Source organism: Myotis yumanensis, unplaced genomic scaffold (genome assembly GCF_028538775.1).
Source record: "Myotis yumanensis isolate MYYU_CA2020_CCGP unplaced genomic scaffold, mMyoYum1.0.hap1 SCAF_4, whole genome shotgun sequence".
NCBI classification, from domain to species: domain Eukaryota; kingdom Metazoa; phylum Chordata; class Mammalia; order Chiroptera; family Vespertilionidae; genus Myotis; species Myotis yumanensis.
Genome location: NW_027223755.1, coordinates 103,417,223 through 103,437,609, shown reverse-complemented (window position 1 = coordinate 103,437,609; position 20,387 = coordinate 103,417,223). Strand labels below are relative to the sequence as shown.

The window sequence follows — 20,387 nt, the reverse complement described above, 5'->3', positions numbered from 1 at the left end:
TTGCAGGCACATCCCCAGTAAGGGGTGTGCAGGAGGCAGCTGATCAATGTTTCTCTATCATCGATGTTTCTAACTCTCTATCCCTCTCCCTTCCTCTCTGTAAAAAATAAAAAATATATATTTTAGAAAAAGTATGGCAGAAACAACTATGTCAGGTACATAATACTTTTAAAAAATATATTTTTATTGATTTCAGAGAGGAAAGAAGAGGGAGAGATAGAAACATCAATGATGAATCATTGATTGGCTGCCTCCTGCACACCCCCCACTGGAGATTGAGCCCACAACCCGGGCATGTGCCCTTGACTGGAATCAAACCTGGGACCCTTCAGTCAGCAGGCTGACGCTCTATCCACTGAGCCAAACCGGCTAGGGCCATAATACTTGATAATAATAATAAATGACTATGTTCCTGGTTTATGTACTTACTATACTATACATTTTATCATTAGAGTGTATTCTTTTGACATAAAGTAAAAAGTTGGCTGGCCCTAGCTGGTTTGGCTCAGTGAATAAAGCGTTGGCCTGTGAACCGAAGGGTTCAGGGTTTGATTCCGGTCAAGGTCACATACCTTGGTTGCAGGCTCCTCCCCGTCCAGGTCCTGGTCAGGGCTCATGCAGGAGGCAACCAATTGATGTTTCTCTCACATCGATATTCCTGTCTTTCCCTCTTTCTTCCACTCTAAAAAAAAATGTTGGCTGGAAAACAGTATACCTCACACACTTTGTCAGCCTCTTGATTGCATCATTCTGTCCTGAGCTTGATTTAATCTCTGGTTGTTTTGTATAGTAACGTGCTATACAGGTTTGTAGCCTAGGAGCAATGGGTGTGTAGTAGGCTATGCCATCTAGGTTTGTGTAAGGGCACTCTAAGACGGCCATGTAACAACAAAACACATGACCGTACATAGGATCATGTCATGTCATTAGAGAGAATTTTACTCCTGGTGAATAACAGTGGGCATCGTTGTCTTGGTCCTGCTTTTTTTCACCATTATGATGTTAGCTGTGGATTTTTCATAAATGCCTTTAATGTTGAGGAATTCCCTTCTATTCCTAGTTTTATGAGTGATTTTTATCATGAAAGCTTGTTGGATTTTGTCAAATGCTTTCTGCATCAATTGAGATGGTCATGTGGTTTCCTCCATGCTGTATTCTGTTAATGTCGTGTATTGTGTCAACTGACTTTATGTTGAACACTCTGACATTCCTAGGATAGTTCTGCCTTGGTCATGGTGTATCATCTTTTTAATATGTTGTTAGATTTGTTTTGCTAGTTCTTTTGTTGAGAATTTTTGCATCTATATGCTCAAAGGATATTGGTATCTTTGTCTGTATTTATCAGGGTAATACAGGCCTCATAGGATGAGTTAGGTGTTCCCTCTCCTTCTAAGTTTATGGAAGAGTTTGAGGATTGGTGTTAATTCTTTAAATTCTTGGTAGAACTCAGGAATGAAGCCTCCTGGCCCAGTTATTTTTCTCTGTTGGGAGGTTTTTGGATTATTGATTCAAGCTCCTTACTTGTTAGAGATCCTTCCAGATTTTCTGCTTCTTCCTGAGTTACTTTTAGTAGTTTGTGTGTCTCTAGGGATTTGTCCATCTCATCTGAGTTATCTAATTTGTTGGCATATACTTGTTCATAGTACTGTTATTTTTATTTCTGCAAGGTCGGTAGTAATACCCTCACTTTTAAAAATGTTATCTGAATCTTCTCTCTTGATCAATCAAGTTAAAGATGTGCCAATTTTGTTGAGCATGTTAGCAGTTTTGAAGTTGGGTGGCTGCTATATTGAGTTCCGTCTTACCTAGTGGCGCTGGAACTTAATCCCTGAGGAAGAATGTCTCATCTGAGCGAGTTTGAGGGGAGCACATGCTTGGACTTAGCAGGTGCCAAAAATGCACTTTATCACCTTTGAGTGAGTGAGAAACCCTTTGGCTTGGTGAAGGCTCGCACACACCCTGCCTCACGTGCAATGGGAGCTGTGCCCCTCGCCCCTCGTCTGGTTGCTAGAGCAAGAGGGGAGGCAGTGTGTGGGTCCTCCCTGCACCAGGCCCCTGGCTAAGCTTGCTGCTCTGGACGGGCTAACAGCCAGCCCAGGGGGCCATCGGAGCTCAGCCACTGTCTGATGGGCGATGCCTGGGTGTCTAGAGTCCCAAGTCTCATGTCCCGGAGGAGGCAGTGGCACAGGTGGTCTTCCCTGTGGCAACTCTGGCGTGTTCACCCGAGTTTGATGCACAGTCAGTCTCCACCAGGTGCTGTGCTGTCTGTCAGGTGGGGCAGAGAGATCTCACCCACAGGCCCCTCTACCCAGGTGGTTTTCAGAGGGGAGAGCGAGGCGGGAAGGATATGCCCCCATTCTCTCAGACTCAGCTGTCTGGAGGGAAGGGGCGCTAATGCCCCGGCCTCATGTCCCTGAGCACCCCTCCCCCGGAAGTTTCTTCTGGGCTGACCAAGAAACAGCAGATCCTCATGAGGCTGGAGAGAGGGCAGTGCCAGGTGGAGTGGGTGTGAAGTGTTTGGGCCTTTTTCTGACAGTAGGTGGATGGTTTACCCCGCAGACCTGTATTGGGTGCCACTTGGCACTGGGGCACCAGGCCTAGATCCCCACCAGCCTAGAGCATGATCAGGAGCAGCGTGGGGTCCAGTGAAGGCAGGCCCGAGGGGTGTGGGCCCCCAAGGCCTGATCCACGGCAGGTGTGGCTGGGGTAATGGGCAGTGACCCCCGATTCATGCCCAGGAGGTGGGGCAGTGGGAGGGTTCTGAGTGGAGGAAGGGTCTAGCGGACTCCCTCTGAGGGGAGGGAGTGGCCTTAGGAGAGGCTCCAAAGGCTGGGGCAGACAGGTGGGTGGGTGGGGGGCACCGAGCCTGGGAGGAGAGGCTGTGGGAGAAACAGGTCTAATGGGTCCTCCTGGGTCAGAAGGCAGAGCCTCGCTCCGGCCACTGCGCCCCCACAACCTGGACCTGGAGTCACCTGTGATGCCCAGGTGAGTGGTTTGTTCTGTTCCAGGACGGGGACAGGGCTGCCTGGTTCCTGAGGGCCCCAGCCCAGGGGCCTCCTATGACACTTGGTCACTGGCTCCAGCCCTGCCCCCGCCTAAACATCACCTCCTGTGTGTGTTTTAGGGGGCCTGGAGGCTTGGGGGGCATGGCTGGATGGGGGTCTAGAGTCAGCAGTGCGGGGTCCTAGGGCTCCCTTGTCCAGCCCCGGGTGGCAACGAGCCCAGAGGGGATGGGAAGGGCTGGGGGGAGGTGGGAAACCCCATGGCCCCTGGCAGGGAGGCCCCCCCGAGGTCTGGGCAGGGGTGTGGAGAACCATCGGAGCCAAGGTGCAGGGTCTCCTCAGGCCCCCTGGTGCCCCCACCCATTGGCAGAGCCCCCAGGACGACCCCCCAGGAAGGGCTGCCGGGCTGTGGCTGGCGCTTGGCTGCCGCAGGCAGACTTGCTGGCTCCAGGCTCCCTGTCTGAGGCCCTGTCTGTCCGCTGCAGACACAGGGCGCCTGTTTCCCTGTGAGCAGGAACACGGCCTCTCTGTTGGCACCTGGGCCGGCCCCCCAGGCGGCCGGGAGGCTGCTACACACAGACCTGTACTTGTACCCACCTCATCCAGCCTCTTGGCCGGCACCACCTCTCCAGGGCTCCCCACAGTATGGCCAGTGCCCTGGATGGCTGGGGGTGGCGGGAGGAAGGGGAGGAGGGAGGACTGGCAGCATCCCCCTGGCCTCTGTCCCCTGGCTGAGCGGGGCTGGGGCAGCACCACTGGGTGCCAGCTTATTTGTCTGGCAGGACCCTACCCTGTTCACTCACAGCTCACGACAGGCAGCAAAGATCCTGGGCTGCACCCAGTTCTCACTGCCACGGGGTCCTGGATTGCCAAACAAAACATAATTAGTCCACTAACTTCTGACAACTGGGCCTCAGAATTGCACTGTGGGGACCCTGCCGTCCCAGCACCCAGCACCCAGGCTAGGACTGACGGCTCTGCTGTCCCCCCACCCACAGGTCAGCAGCGGGAGGCGCCATGGTGTGTGGCTGGGGAGACGTGGTCACTGGGGAGCATGAGGATGCGCTTCACTCACCAGATGGGGTGGGGGGACAAAGGGCTTCTGGACGGTGGTCACTGGGGAGGAAGGCAGGGCTCAGACCAGCCTTGAGGGGTGTGTGTGCAGACTGAGGAGGGTGGGCATGAGGGGGGATTGGAGTCTTGGCTTCTCCCCCTCAGTCTGTTCTGGATGTGGTGGGAGTCAGCCCCGGGGCGGGTGAAGGAGAGGCAGGGAGCGAGGACTTCCTCACAGCCACACCAGGTACACAACAGGGGCTTGGCCACTGGGGGTAAGGGCCTGGCTGTGGACCAGCACCCCAGGTGCCTAGGATCCTGAGGGAGCCTCCTGGCCAGGCCATGGCCAATGGGAGGAATCGAGGCTCCGTGTAGCGGGTGCTGTTGGTCCTGGATCCACCACAGCTCCCTCGGACGCCCATGTCTGGGGGCCTGGTGACCAGGGAAATGACCAGGGTGCCTGGGAACCCACTCTGAGGGGTGAGGAAAGCACAGATGGCCACCCACGACCCCAGCACATCCCCCAATGCCACCCCCTGGTTTGCTTTCCTGGACATCTGGGTGCAGGTGGCGGTGCAGGGGTGCTAATGTCTTCCCACTTTATTTCTTGGTGGACAGGCCCTGGGTCCCTCTATTCCGGTGCTGGGTACGGCCACTCCCGTGACCTAAAGTAGCCCTTCAGGTTCCGGAGGCTGAGTGGAGGGAAGTAGGGGCCGATCCTCTTCCGGATCCACCACTTGCCATCTGCCGCGTGCAGGCCCCCGGGGCGGCTGAACTTGTACCTGTAGTGCTCTCCCCTGACCCACCTGCAGGGAGGGGAGCGTCAGCCTGCAGCTCCGCCCAGCGCGGCAGCCTCCAGGGGGCCCCAGGCTCAGGGGCCCAGGTTCGCACTTCAGGAGGGGGTGTGTGTCTGTCCAGGCGCTCCCTGGTGGGAAGAGGCTGCTCAGGGAGCCAGAGGAGCCCCCATCACAACCAGGCCCTGGGCCAGGGGCCGTGTTTAGCCTCCAGGAAGGCTGAGTGCTGGGTGGCAGCTTCCAGAGCCACCAGGATGGAGGCTGGGACTCGCTATAGGAGGCCACCTCCTCCCCCAGAAGCGGGGGTCCTTTCAGCAGGTGAGAGGTGCAGGGGGAGGGGGTCGCCTGAGGGCCTACGGGTCTTTGCACCTGGCACATTTCCAGGGGTGGGGCCTGGCCCCCAGAGCACATACTGCATTTGGGGGAGTAGTGCTGAGAGGCAGTAGCCACTGTGGGTGGGGGTCCCGTCTGGGAGAGATTCTTACCTGGGGGGGGCCTTGTCCGCAAAGGGGTTAAAGGCCAGCAGGGACAGAACCTCAGCGTCGTTGGCCAGGAGCCTGCCCGCCAGGTGGATGACCCACTCGTGCTGCTCGTAGGTCTGGGGGCAAGAATCGGAGGGGTGCTTGGGCCGCTGCCCGTGGGTCAGCACTGGGCGCCCGCAGGACCAGACCACCAGCCTGAGCCCTGTTGTGGGCAGGAACTGGGGGTGTGTGGCACCCAAGAACCCTCAGGAGTGGGCATGCTCCCTGCTCCCTCCCACCCTCCAGAGGGCCCTGGCCGGCCGGTCACTCCATCGGGCTGTCGTCCTGGGTGTGTCTCATGCCGTGTGGTCAGTGGCTGCCCTGGGGCCCACACCCCATGGCTTTGGTTTAGGTTCCCCCCAGAGGGGCTGCCAGCTTGTTCTGATCCATCAGCCAGATGTGTGTGAACCATTCCTTCGTGTGCTGGGTCCCCCGCCCCGTCCTGTGCTTGGGTAACGGATGCAGCAGGCACAGGCCCAGCCTGGCCAGCTCACCTCTGGGCTTTGCCGCCTGGGAGCCCTGGGCTGTCACCTGGGCGAGATGGGTCAGAGCAGATGCGGCTCCTCCAGGCTCTCTGGCCTGAGCTAACGCCTGTCTTGTCTTTTGTGGTGAAGGCGCCCTGAGAAGCCGGCTATGGCACCTGGTCCTTGTGCGAGGGCATCTGAGAGAGGCCCTGGGACCCAGGCCTGAGGGGACCGCCGCTGTGCAGAGGCAGAGCCTGCGTGTGCAGCAGAGCTCAGGGAGAGACGGAAGGAAGCCTGGCCTCCGACTCCCGAGCAGCCAGATGCTTGCCCTGGTCCAGGCTGCTCAGGGGGAAGACCCTGCCCCAGGAGGGTGGGAGCCGGGAGCGTGTTGTATGTGCTACTGCCTGGCCTCAGGCCCAGGCCCCGATCTCAGGGCTGACAGCGAGGTGGCCCCTGCCTCTCGGGCTGGGGTGGGGAGTGGATGAAGCTGCTCCATAGTTGAGGCCACACCAGGAATCCAGCCCGACCTCCCGTGTCCTCAAGGGCCCCGGTGGGTGGTGTGAGGCTGGTCAGAGTTGGGGCTGCATGGGCACCCATGGCTGAGAGTGAGTGGTCGGTCTATGACACTGTTTCCAGCGGGGTCTGATATCCCCCCACCTGCCCTGTAGGGGCCTGTGTACCCATGGAGGGCCCAGCCTGCTGACACCTCCATTATAGCCTCCGAGACTCTACGGGAGGGCACCATAGCCTTGGGGACGCTGGAGTGACCGGAGCCTGAGTCCACAATGAGCAATGGACCTGGGCACTTGGGGGAGATGGTGGAGCGGGAGGAGAGGGCCTTACCTGGAAGGCTGCAAACCACATGAGCCAGTCGAGGCGGTGGTGGTAGGGGGAGATGAGGCATGGCCGTCTCCTCAGGTCACCCGGCTTGCACTTGAACTCGTAGTCCTCCCACACAGCGTCCGGAGCGCTGGCGTTGGGGCTGGCCGTGCCCTGCAGGATGACCTCTGTTCGCTCCCTGGTGATGCTGTCAGGGAGACCAAGTCAGGGTGGGCGGGGCTCTGTGTAATTGCAGGCGGTGGCTGCCTCTCCACCCAGAGCAGACTGGGGGGGCTGGGGCTGTGGACGGAGCAGGAGCAGGTGGGGCTGGCCTCGGGGAGGGAGAGCAGACCCCTCAACCCCACCCTGGCCAAGAGTGCCCACCTGGCTGGTCAGGGCCGGGCCTGCCTGACCAGGGGTCTCCCATGTGGTGGATGGAGAGGAGAGACCACACCCAGGCCAGAGAGGCTGCCGAGACGGGCCCCCCGGGCATGCGCAGTACCTTCCGAAGGCTCCGTATGTGTTGACGATTCTGAGGGGGTTGAAGGAGCTGTTCATGACCTGCTTGGGGCTCAGCAAGTTGAGGACCACAGGGATGCTGAGCCAGGCGACCAGGACACCCAGTGCCAGGTTGGCCGCCTGCCGCACCATGCAGCCTGGGCTCGGAGAGAGAGGGACAGTGGGTAAGCTTCTGCCCCCTGGGCCGGGGCCCCAACCACAGGGAGGAGCTGAGGCTGTCCCCGGCCCCGTCAGTGGGCCCTCCAGACCCTGGCCTCTGTCCGGCCCCTCTGGGCTCACAGAAGCTGAGGGTGGTGCTGCTGGCCCCCCGCCTGGGAGTCTGGGAAGGGCCTCTGCCCACAGCTCCCATCTCCCCCAGCCAAGGACACTTTCTGAGGCTGATGTGGAAACGGAGTCATGACAACTGCCCTTATGGGGAGGGCCTGGAGTCGCTCAGGAAGAATGGGCCAGCACCTCTGGGGACCAGCTATCCTGGGTCGGGAATAAAGGCCTCTGTCCACATCCCCAGGTGTCCACCCACCGTATGTCGGCGTGGGCCGGGCCTCCCGGGCTTCCTCCTTCTGCATCTTTAGGACTCGGTCCTTGAGGCTGCCAGGCCCCGAGGGAAATAAGAACCCCAGGGTGGCGTCATCGAAGCAGGCGATGCTGGGCACGATGGTCAGCCAGTTCAGGAAGCTCAGGTTCCCACTGACGATGAGGACCACCTGAGGGATGGAGCAGTGCCTCAGCCCCAGCTGAGCGAGACCGAGGACAGCTGCCCTGCCTTGTGCTGGTGGCAGCCTGGCTGTGCCCTCCAGCCGCCTGTGCTCCACCGACTCCACCAGGACTCAGCAACTCACAGAGTCCCAGCAGCCCAGAGGTGCTGGGGCGGAGGGGTTCCAGTTTCTTCCCAGACGCACCCGTGGGTGCCTATGCTATTTCCCAAGAGACCAGCGTGGCAGGCGGCCATGGTCCTGGCCCTGCCCCCCCCAACGGGCTGCACACCTGGCCTCCCTAGCCCTCTGGCCCGAGGATGACCGTGCCCCAAACGACCACGAAGGCAGACTCTTCCCAGCGCCTCCAGCGAGGGCCCAGTCTGCTGACACCTCCATGCCAGCCTCTGGGACTCGACTTGAGGCCACAGCCAAGGCCGCCCAGATTTCTGACCTCCAGGACTGCGCAGTCACGCGTTTGTATTGTTTGATGCTGTGGTTTGTGTTTGGTGCAGTTGTCACAGTGATTATTAATCAATACAGGCTCAGGGTAGGGCCCTACAGCCTGTGCTCCTCCCCAGGGAGGGGCTCTGATGTCAGGACTGTGCCTGGGTCATGTGGGAGGTGGGTGGGGTTCGCTGTGCTCCCTATCAGGGTTGGGGAAAATGGGGGTGCACTCGCCTATCTGCAGCCTTGTCCTCCACACCCTGGTGACTATGTGCAGGGCCTGGGCACCCTGGGATGGGTGTGGCAGGCTCCTAGCGGGCTGTGTGTTGCGCTACCCTTGGACATGGCTTAGATGGAGCCCAACTTCCTGTACTTTCTCAGTGGCCACAGGAACAGGGCCAGGCCTGGGCTGTCTGCTGGGCAGCCGTCTGAGAGGGGGGTCACTGCTCCCCCTCAGAGGCCTCATGCTGCCCAGCTGCATCTGATGCCAGCTCCGTGGCGACCCTGGATGACGCAAGGTCCAGGAAGCCCAAATATGCTTGGGGAGGAACTGGCATGTCCCCTAAATCCCACTGAAATGGTGACCAGGGAGGTGAGGCTGCTCTGTGTCCCGGACCCGCGGGTTCATCTCCCTGGCATGGCACTAACTCAGTGACCCAGAAGCTTTCCAATCAGAACCACCCCAAAAGCCTGAGGCTCCTGCCCAAGAACTAAGGTCATGAATGGATGAGGTGCTGACAGCACGGGGATTTCCCACACCCAGCTGTCACAAGGCCGCATCCTGGAGCGCCTCCCAGCCAGAACCCCCTGAAGTTCCTCCTGCAAGAGCAGTCTTGAAGAGAGCACCTTTGTATGCCCTGTTGCTGGGTGGTTGGGAGTAGGGAGTGTGAATGGTCTTCACTTGAGGGCATCCCACACCCCTCAGAGGGACACATGCGGGTGTCTTCCTGTCTTGACTGCCTATGAGTCGAGGCTACATGAATATTTACGCAGAAGTGTTGGCAAGTTTGGGGTCATGTGGCAGTCTGACGCCCGAGCCCTGCCCTCCGCCTGGGACTGTGACAGAAGCTGGCTGATCTTACCTGCTGTTTCCTGTTGGCAGTGACCTTGAGAGTCTCCGCCTGTGCTCGCTGGACTTCACATGTTCTCTGTGAAGTGCTTGTTGAAGTTTCTCCCCATTTAAAAAACAAACAACTGGCCGATTCCTTGGGCTCTAGGGGTCCTCTGTCCGATGTGCTATATTGTGACTGTTCTCTGCCAGCTGGTGTGGCTGCCCTTTTATTTTCGTTATGGTGTCTTTGGAAGAGGTTGACGGTTTACTTTTTTGGTGAAGTCCAAGTTACCAATTTTTAAAAAACTTTACAGTTAGTGCTTTTGTGTCCCATCTAAGAAATGTTTGCCTACCCCAAGGTTATAAAGATCTTCTAAAAGGTTTGTAGGTGGAGCTCTGATCCATTAAAAAAAAAATCCTCACCCGAGGATATGTTTGATTTTAGAGAGAGAAACATTAACTGGATGCCTCCCGCACAGGCCCCGACCAGGAACCGAACACACAACCTTTCATTGTACGAGAACGTGCCAACCAAGGGAGCCACCCGGCCAGGCTGGAACTCTGAGCCATTTGAGTTGGTTTTCCACGCGTGGTGGGAGGTGAAGTTCAGAACTCCTCTCTCCTTGTGGAGACTCAGTATGGATTCAACCCGCCAGCTCCCCTTCAGGCCCAGGAACCGCTCAGGGGAGAGAAAGTATGAGGGCGAATCGGCCAGGCCTACAGTGCGAGTCCCCAGTCCTAGGAAGAGCAGGAAGGTGGCCGCGCCTCCCAGGAGTAGCAAGGAGTGGGAGCAACCAGGACGGGTCAGGAGTCCAGGGTGACGGGCTACAGAGGGAGCAGAGTCGGGTGCTGGAGGTGAGGGGTGGACCGTCCACGGTTGGCGCACAATGTTTGCAGGGAGATGAGCTGCCCGGCCTCAGAAAGAGGAAATAAGAGCCTGGAGCTGGAGGAGGAGCCCAGTGGGCCAGCAACCCACACCCGGAACAAGGGACAGACGGGAGCGGCACCGAATGAGAGCACGGGCACGGGTCACGTGGGGAGAGCGGCCAGATGGACACACTTCCGAAGGGGCTTTGAGAAAAGATGAAACAAGAACAAATCAACAGGGAATTTCATGAAGTTCAACGTGTAAATATCCGCATACCTACACAATGAACCCATTTCGAAAGAAACAAGACCCTAACGCAGGGGTCCTCAAACTTTTTAAACAGGGGGCCAGTTCACTGTCCCTCAGACCGTTGGAGGGCCGGACTATAGTTTAAAAAAAAAAACTATGAACAAATTCCTATGCACACTGCACATATCTTATTTTGAAGTAAAAAAACAAAACGGGAACAAATACAATATTTGTATGTGCATGTGGCCCGCGGGCCGTAGTTTGAGGACCCCTGGCCTAACAAGCCAGCAGTCACTAAACAGACAGCCACCGCCTCCCCACCGGGTGACTTGACAGGTGAGTCTGAATCCTGGAGAGCAGACAGCGGGTCTGGTGCTGTCACTGCAGAAACACGCGGAGAGGGAGCAGCCACAGAAGGAGGTGAGATGACGACGCCGGGGTGACGGCTGCCCACCTGCACCAAGGGCACTCCTCCTTGGATGGCAGCAGGGACCTGTCATCTCGGTGTGGCCCAGCCCCAGGCGCCTTAGCCCTTCTCCAGGGCTGAGCGAAACGTGGCTGATGCCCCGTCCCTTACTCTCTGAACGGTAACTAAGGCTGGTCTTGATCCCAGCAGCCTGGAGGAACACGAGGTCACAGACGACGGCCTAATGAGGGTCTGCGGAGGAGCCAGGCTTTCGATGGGTCTTGTCAGTTTTATGGGTCACGATGGAGTTTTATGATGTGTGACACAAGGGACTGGATTCACAGCTCTCCCGGCATTAATCTGGAAAACTAGTTTTCCTGGCTCTGAGCCCAAAAATTATTTCTTCTTCTTCTCTGTCTATATTAATAAACCCAATGCCAGAAACATGGCCTAGCCTGTACCTGCTCTGGGCTGGCGAGCTGCTTCCTGGAGTCTGTGGAGCGCCACGGGCTCCCGACAGCTTGGGCATCGGGCGCCGATACTGTGGCTATTGCAGGAACTGTGCAGGTGACAGGTGGGGTGGCTCGGAGCCCTGTACCCCAGCCCCCTCTTCCACCATGGGGCAAGGTGTGGGGCTGGGACTGAGCCCTTTGGGTGCTGTGGCAGGATGCCCGGAGCCCTGGGGCCACTCCCGCGCCGGCCTCTTTCACACCCCCCTTGTGGTTGGTCTGCGCCAAACTCGCCCAGGATGGGACGAGAGTGTCCCTCTCACTGGCCCTCCTCCTGTGGGTCCGACCTCCAGTTTTCATCCCCACAGACCTCTCCCAGCTGTGCTGGCGACTTGCGGGGACGATGTCAGAAGCTCCCCTCTCTGGCATCTTGGCTCCTCATGTGCTAGCTGCCCAGTGGCTCTGCACTTTCTGGTAAATGCCTCACACTGCTGGGTGTGGCTCAGTGGACAGCGGGGCTGCTGCATCTGGAGTCCCCTCTCTGTGGCTCAGCCGTGTGGCTGAGGCCCACTGCGCAGTGGGTCAGGACAGGACAGCCACTACCCTGAGGGGCTGCGGTCTGGGGGCACATGGTAAGACAGCAACAATAGTCCTTCCCTGCTCAGTTCACAGCTGAGATGGCTGCCAAAGCCAAGGAGACCCAGAGCATGGCTTCCCTTCCACTAGAAATGCTACATGGATGCTCCTCAGGGCCTCAGTGAAGATGCTGCAAGAGGGAGATGAAGGGCGGACAACCAGCTCCTGCTCTTGGTGCCCACAGGCCTCAGGGAGGCCTGGTTCCAGAAGCTCCCCTCTGGCCCAGCCTGTGACACTGTCCTCCTGTGCTGGGAGGGTGACGGGGTACAGGCCTGGGGGGAACAACCTCACACCTGCCCTCAGAGCAGGCCCTGCAGGAAACTGATGGATTTGGGCAGCTGCCCGTCCTCACACTCTCCACCTGCAGAGCCCTCTTGCCCTGTGGCGCCCTGTCCTCTGCGGCGGCTGCCCTCTGGGAGAAGCGCACCCACCTCCACCCTGAGGGCTTGTCTGGGCCACACACTCCCTCCATCAATGCTCCGACCACCAGTGGACAGGGCCACCATGACCTGCAAGACTTAGCAGGGAGGGCTGGTGGCTGACTGGGTGCTGACCTGCCCTGCTGGCCTGGCCTCTCAGTACGTGCACTGAGGCACAGTCTCGCCTTCTGGCCAATCATGGCTCCTCTGAGACCCAGAAGGCCTGGTGCAGGGAGAGGCGTGCAGAGAAACCCAGGCCAAAACACTGCTAACATGAAAGAACCCTGCTCAGTAAATGGCGGTATTCATCTACACCCGCTGTAACAAGGAGCACAACATAAGAACTGTAACAAGTGCAGAGCAGAGTGGGAACTGCTGAAGTCTGAGCCAGTGGTTTGGAAAGGTGACTTGAGAAATCCTGCCTGAATGTGTGCAGAAACGGAAGAACTGATGAGGGAAATGATACAGGTCCAGCCAAGTCGCTGGCTTTGTGATCAGCTTTCCAGGAGAAGGATGATGTGAAGAGAGAGAACTGAGGTTCCCGATGCGGGAGCAGCCGGGCCTCGGGTACAGGACGGGTCACAGGAGCGCGACGCGGCCCTCACGGTCTGGCAGTTTCTCGTTTCCAAGGATGAATCGGAGTAAAAACAATACAAACATTTAGACTGAAAATATGAAAAAATGAATAAAAAAGCCAAGAAGGAAAACATGGGAAAGGTAGTCCAGAGGGGTCAAGCCTCTCGCCTAAAAACTGGAAAACAAGGCCCCAGAGCAGCGCTGGGCGGAGGACCTCGCTCTGTGCTAGGTCTGCCCACGTGCAGGCTCCTGGTGAGGGCACAGAGAGGGTCTCGCACGGGCTGCCCACTCCCCTCTTGTGAACGTCGCTGGGCATGGCGGGTGGGGGCAGGCACATCTGTGCAGTCATGGGACTTCTTGGCAGCCACGGGAACGTTTGGAAGGATAATCAGGACACAGCCTCCAAGTCTGGCTCCCAGCTGAGAACTGAACAACGTGGCTGTGTCCACCCCGTTCCATCTTTAAACACCTACTACTGGGGACCAGGACCGAGAGGACAGTCCCAGAGACACCCCGCACCAGCGCCCTCTCCTGCACCTCCAACCTGCCTGCTTCCCGGAAACCACTCGGGGTCACGCTCCCAGGCGTGCACTTCCTTCCACCGTGTGGAGCACAGCTGGTCAGGAAAGGCCTCAGGTTGTCCCAAAACCACACAGAGGAGCGGCAGCCGTGCACACCACCTCCACCCTCCTTGACCCCCAGAAGCAGGGCCCAAGTCCGTGCCATCCTATCCTGCCTCCTGGCTCTGACTTCATGTTCCAGGGATGAGAGTGTTCAAGGTTAAAACTCCACCAGAGATTTCTGCTCCAGGCCAAGAGGGAGGAAGTAGTACTGGAACCTCCACCGCCAACACAAACAACTGGATATTGAACAAAACAGATGAAGCAACTGTTGTGTGACATGTGGCTTCGGTCCTGCAGGACTCTTGACTCGAGAGAGAAGGGAAACAAACAGAGCTGTGGCGGCCCCAGTGCGGAGGCATTTAGCACTCACACAGGAGGGAGCCGGGAAGGCAGAGCTGGAAGGTGGGTAGGTCGAGGGCTGGAGCTCGCCACACAGAAGGCAGCACACAAACAAGGAGCTGTAGGAATCAGCGAGGCCCTGTGAGTCTGCCAACCACTGTGCTCACAGGCACACAGGAGCCGCCATAGGGCCAGGGAGAGAGCACTACCCAAAGGGCTGGCAGGTGCCGGGCACACAGGTGTGGGAGACGTGGAGCTGATGAACCCACGTGGGGAGGCCTCGTGGGAAGCCAGCTGTGCAGCAGGGATCCCAGTGCCGTCCCACGAGCAGGCGGACTGAGCCTGCAGTGAAGGCTGTTTTAGACCCACTCGGAGGATGTGAAGATGAGCGTCAAGATGATGAAACTGATTTACAAGTAAATCAACTGCTTGTCAGGCAGAGAATTCAACACCCAACACAATGGCCAGTATCCAGCCAACAGTTAACAGATGGGCAAGTTAGTAGCAGCGTGGAAGCCACAGCTGGAGAAAAGGATAGGTTCATGAAGCAGAATCAGAAACAGGAGATGATCTGGAGCAAGCAGATGAGAATGCTAAAACAGATACCATCAACAAATTAAAGGATTTAAAAGAAAACATGGTCATAACTAAGAGAAATAGGAACATGATAAAGAAGAAACAAGAAGTAATTCAAGATTTCTTTTTTCTTTTTGAGAGACACAGAGGGAGAAAGCATGACACATCGATATGAGAGAGAAGTGTGGATCAGTTGCCTCTGGTGCACTCCTGACTGGGGATCAAACCTGTAACCTTTCTGGTTACAGGACGATGCTCCACCAACGGAGCCACCCGGCGGGTGTTAATGCGAGATTTTTAAAGGTAACATATGAAATGGAGAGGCTTCAGACAAAACTGACACAAAGAAAGAAAAGTTAGTGGCTGAGTGAGAACTTTCTCCACTGCAGCACAGAGTGCACCAGAGCTGAGCGGCCCCTCAGGGACCTGGGGGACACGCACTCTGTTCTAAAACATGTTGGTTTATGTCCCAGAAAGGGAAGGTCAGCAGAAACAATAATGAAGAAATCATGTCCAAACAGCCTCCTAATTTGATGAAAACTATAAATGCAGAGATCAGAGAAGCCTAGGAAACCATAAACAGGACAAACACAAAGAAATTCACACCATGGCACAGCAAGTCAAACTGCTGAAAACCAGTGGAAAAGAGAAAGATATGAAGCAGCCAGAGAGGAAGTTGCATGACACACCAGGACAGAGGACAAGTATTTGGGCAAAAATAACAGACGGGTCTTCACTGAAAGACAATGCCATCAGGCTGCAGCATCACAGCTAGGAAAGACCCTTAGAAGATGGTGGTGGAAGTAGACATCCATCAGCAGCCTCCACGAAGACACGTTAAAAAACAATGGAACATTCTTCCAGCAGCAGCAGGAACATGATTTCTGTGGAGACCTGGGTCTGCACAGAGGAAAGCAGGGTGTCGGAAATGGTGAACATGTGGATTAATACTAAATATCTGAAAAAATCTTTAAAATTTTTCCTAAAAATCATTATTTATTTAAAAAATTTATGTATGATAGTTATGGTTGTTGAGAACAATGGTTGTAAAGATTATACTGGCAAGCGAAAACAACCACACAGATGCTGTGTAGCTGTGATCATGGCATGTGCACTTCTGTGACAGGACTCTCTACCACAGCCTTGGCCCATGCTGCAAACTTTCTTAAAAACTGTTGCCTGGCCAGTGTGGCTCAGTGGTTGAGTGTCGACCTATGAACCAGGAGGTCATGGTTTGATTCTCTGTCAGGGCATATGCCTGGGTTGTGGGCTCGATCCCCATTGTGGGGAATGCAGGAGGCAGCTGAAAAATGATTCTCTCTCATCATTGATGTTTCCATCTCTCTCTCCCTCTTCCTTCCTCTCTGAAATCAATAGAAATGTATTAAAAGCAAACAAAAAAACTGTCTTGGACATTTTTAAAGCCCCAGGCAGGTGATAATTGGACTCAGTGTGTCATGTGTCTCTTGCTGAGTGGCCCAGGCCCGGCACGGGTGACAGCCAGCCTTGGTTGCACCCAATCAAGACAGAAAAACAAGAAAATAGTTCAGGGGACCTCTGGGATAACATCAGACACACCAATATTTGCATCATAGAGGTACCAGAAGGAGAAAAGATAAAGTAAGGGATTGAAAACCTATTTGAAGAAATAGTGATGAAAACTTCCCTAACCTGGTGAAGGAAATAAACATGCAAGTCCAGGAAGCATAGAGACTTGTGTATGATGGTTATGGTTGTTGAAAACAATGCTACTAAACAATGAATGGGTTAACAATGAGGTTAAGGAAGAAATCAGAGAGAGTCCCAAATAAGATGAACCCAAAGAGGCCTACACCAAGACACATTATAATAAAAACTAGAGGCCCTGGTGCACGAAATTCGTGCATGGGGGTGGGGGGGTGTCCTTCAGCCCAGCTGTGCCCTCTCGCAGTCTGGAAGCCCTCGGGGGATGTCTGACTAATGACTTAGTGCTGCTGCAGAGGTGGGAGAGACTCCTGCCACTGCCACTGCACTCACCAGCCGTGAACCTGGCTTCTGGTTGAGTGGCACTCCCCCTGTGGGAGCGCACTGACCACTAGGGGGTAGCTCCTGCATTGAGTGACTGCCCCCTGGTGGTTAGTGTGCATCATAGCGACTGCTCATTCCGCTTTTTGGTCGATTTGCATATTAGCCTTTTATTATATAGGATGGCAAAGGTTAAAGACAAATAAAGAATCTTAAAAGCAGCAAGAGAAAAGCAGTTAGATACCTAGAAGGAAGTTCTCATAGGGCTGTCAGCTTATTTTTAACAGACAGAGGGTGGCTGAATGGATAAGAAAACAAGATTCATACATATGCCATCTTCAAGAGATCCATTTCAGATTGAAAGACACACAGACTGAAAGTAAAGACATGTGTTTCATACAAATGGAAACAACAACAACAAAAAAGCTGGGAAAGCAATACTTCTAACAGACAAAGGAGATTTTAAAACAAAGGGTATAATTAGAGACAAAGAATGATATTGCATAATGATAAAGGGATCAATCCAGCAAGAGGCTATAACCCTTACAAACATTTATGCACCCAAAATAGGAGCATCTAAATACATAAAGCAAGTGTTGATGAACATAAAGGGAGGGGTCAACAGTAATACAGGGATAGTAGGGGACTTTAACACTCCATTGACATCAATGGATAGATCATCCAGACTGAAAATCTGCAAGGAAACAGTGGCCTTAAATGACACATTAGACCAGATGGATTTAATTGATATTTTAGAGCATCTCACCCCAAAGCAGCAGAATATACATTCTATTCAAGCACACATGGAACATTTTTCAGGACAGACCACATGTTAGGCCACAAAACAAGTTTCAATACATTTAAAAAGACTGAAATCATATCAAGCATCTTCTTTGACCACAATGGTCTGAAACTAGAAATCAATGACAAGAAAACTGAAAACATACAAACATATGGAGGCTAAAATACATGCTACTAAACAATGAATGGGTTAACAATGAGGTTAAGAAAGAAAGAAAAAGATGGCTTGAGACAAATGAAAATAAAAACACAGCCAAACCAGTATGGCTCAGTGGTTGAGCATCAACTGAGGAACTAAAAAGTCACCTGTTCAATTCCTGGTCAAGGCACATGCCTGGGTTGTGGGCTTGATCCCCAGTAGGGGGCGTGCAGGAGGCAGCCCATCTATGATGTTCTTCTCTTATTGATGTTTCTATCTCTCTATCCCTCTCCCCTCATCTCTCTATAAAAACCAAACCAAATAAAAAACATATTAAAAAAAGAAAATGAAAACACAATGACCCCAAATGTATGGGACACAGTGAAAACAGGAAAATCATAGCATTACAGGCCTATCTCAAGAAACAAGAAACATCTCAAACAATATAACCTACACCTAAAGGAACTAGAAAAAGAACAAAGCCCAAAGTGAGCAGAAGGAAGGAAATAATAAAGATTAGAGGAGAAATAAATGAAGTAGAGTCTTAAAAAATTACAAAAGTTTAATGAAACCAAGAGCTGGTTCTTTGAAAAGATAAACAAAATTGATAAACCTTTAACAAGACTCAAGAAAAAAAGAGGACCCCAATAAATAAAATCAGAAATGAAAGATGAGAAGAAACAACTGACACCACAGAAATACAAAGGATTATAAAAAATACTACAGACAATTATATGCCAACAAACTGGACAATCTGGAAGAAATAAATTCCTAGAAACATACAATCTTCTAAGAAGAAAGAGAAAATCTGGAAAAACTAATAACTACTAATGAAATTTAGTCAATAATTAAAAAACTCCCAACAAAAGTCCTGGGCTGAATGGTTTCACAAGTGAATTTTACCAAATATTCAAAGAACTAACACCTATCCTTCACAAACTATTCCAAAAAATTCAAGAGGAGGGAAGGCTTCCAAGCTCATTTTATGAGGCTAGCATTACCATGATTTCAAAACCAGACAAAAACATTACAAAAAATGAAAATTATAGGCAAGTACCCCTGATTAACATAGCTGCAAAAATCTTCAACAAAATATAAGCAAACTAAATTCAGCAATACATTAAAAAGATCATATACCATGATCAAATGGGATTTATTCCTGGGGTTCAGGTTGGTTCAATCTCCACAAATCAATTAATGTGATACACCACAAACAAAATAAAGGATAAAAATCATATGATCATATCAATAGATGCAGAAAAAGCATTTGACAACATCTAGCATCCATTTATGATAAAAACTCTCAGCAAAGTGACAAAGAGGGATCATACCTGAACATAATAAAGGTCATATCTGATAAACCCACAGCTAACATCATACTCAATGGGGAAGAATGAAACGCATTTCCTTTAAGATCAGGAACCAGACAGGAATATCCACTTTCACCACTCTTATTCAACACTAGAGGCCCGGTGCACGAAAATTTGTGCACTGGGGAGGTGGGGGTCCCTCAGCCTGGCCTGCGCCCTCTCGCAGTCTGGGAGCCCTCAAGGGATGTCCGACTGACAGCTTATGTCCCTCTGTGGGATGTCCCTTTGTGGGAGGCAACCAGGTGGGCTGATCAGGGAATGGCACTGGCCAGCAAGCGGCCGCCCCCCCCCCCCCCCATCAGCCCTCTGCCACCGCTCCCCTTACCCCCATCGGCATCCCCTCCCTCTGCCCACTAGCACTCGCCTTGGCTGGCCTGCTGACCGGCTCCACCCGCCCCCCGCCGACTGGTCATTCTGCCATTCGGTCGATTTGCATATTATGCTTTTATTATATAGGATAGTACTGGAAGTCCTAGCCACAGCAATCAGACAAGAAGAAAAAATAACAGGTATCCAAATTGGAAAGGAAGAAGTAAAACCTTCATTGTAATTTCCATACTACCTAAAGCAATCTATAGATTCAATACAATCCCTATTAAGATACCAATGTCATTTTTCACAGAACTAGAACAAATAATCCCAAAATTTATATGGAGCTACAAAAGACCCTGAAGAACCACAAAAATCTCGAGAAAGAAGAACAAAGTTGAAGGCATAATGTTACCTCATATCAAACTATACTACAAGGCTATAGTAATCAAACCATGTGGTACTGGCATAAAAAAGACACATAGATCAATGGAACAGAATAGAGAGCCCAGAAATAAAGCCACGCTTCTATGGTTAATTAATCTATGACAAAGGATGTAAGAATATACAATGGGGTAAAGGCAGTCTCTTTGATAATGGTGTTGGAAACTGGTCAGACATGCAAAAAAATAAAACTAGACCCCTTCTTACACCATATACAAGAATGAACTCAAAATGGATTAAAGATTTAAATGTAAGACCTGAAACCATAAAACTCCTAGAAGAAAACTTAGGCAGTAAACTCTTTGACATTGCTCTTAGTAATTTTTTTTTTTGGACATATCTCCTCAGGTAAGGGAAATAAAACAAAATAAATAAACGAGACTACATCAAACTAAAATGTTTTGCAAAGCAAAGGAAACCATCAACAAAACGAAAACACAACCTATCAAATGGGAGAAGATATTGGCCAATGATACATTGATAAGGGGTTATATCCAAAATTTATAAAGAATCCACACAACACCAAAACCCCACAAAAATCCAATTAAAAATGGGCAGAGGAACCAAACAGACATTTCTCCAAAGAGGACATACAGAAGGCCAATAGACAAATGAGAACATGCTCAGGGTCACTAATCATCAGAGAAATGCATATGAAGACCACACATCACCTCACACTTGTCAGAAAGGCTATCATCAACAAAGCAACAGAAAGTTTTGGTGAGGATTTGGAGAAAAGGAAACCCTTGTTACAAATTGGTGCAGCCACTATGGAAGACAGTATGGAGGTTCCTCAATAAATTAAAAATAGAACCAA

General features: G+C 52.9%; 1 protein-coding gene across 1 annotated transcript in view; it reads right to left on the bottom strand.

Annotated features, from left to right (window-relative positions):
- Positions 1 to 4,632: 4,632 nt before the first annotated feature.
- The window catches only part of LMF1 (lipase maturation factor 1), a 96,086-nt gene continuing 80,331 nt past the window's right edge, over positions 4,633 to 20,387 (bottom strand). The window contains exons 5-9 of the mRNA XM_070413351.1: positions 7,693 to 7,876; positions 7,156 to 7,309; positions 6,678 to 6,861; positions 5,335 to 5,447; positions 4,633 to 4,861 (exon numbers count right to left, since the gene is read on the bottom strand). Of these exons, the coding sequence (XP_070269452.1) occupies positions 4,687 to 4,861; positions 5,335 to 5,447; positions 6,678 to 6,861; positions 7,156 to 7,309; positions 7,693 to 7,876 (810 nt within the window). The 3' untranslated portion in view covers positions 4,633 to 4,686. The remainder of the gene's footprint in view (positions 4,862 to 5,334; positions 5,448 to 6,677; positions 6,862 to 7,155; positions 7,310 to 7,692; positions 7,877 to 20,387) is intronic.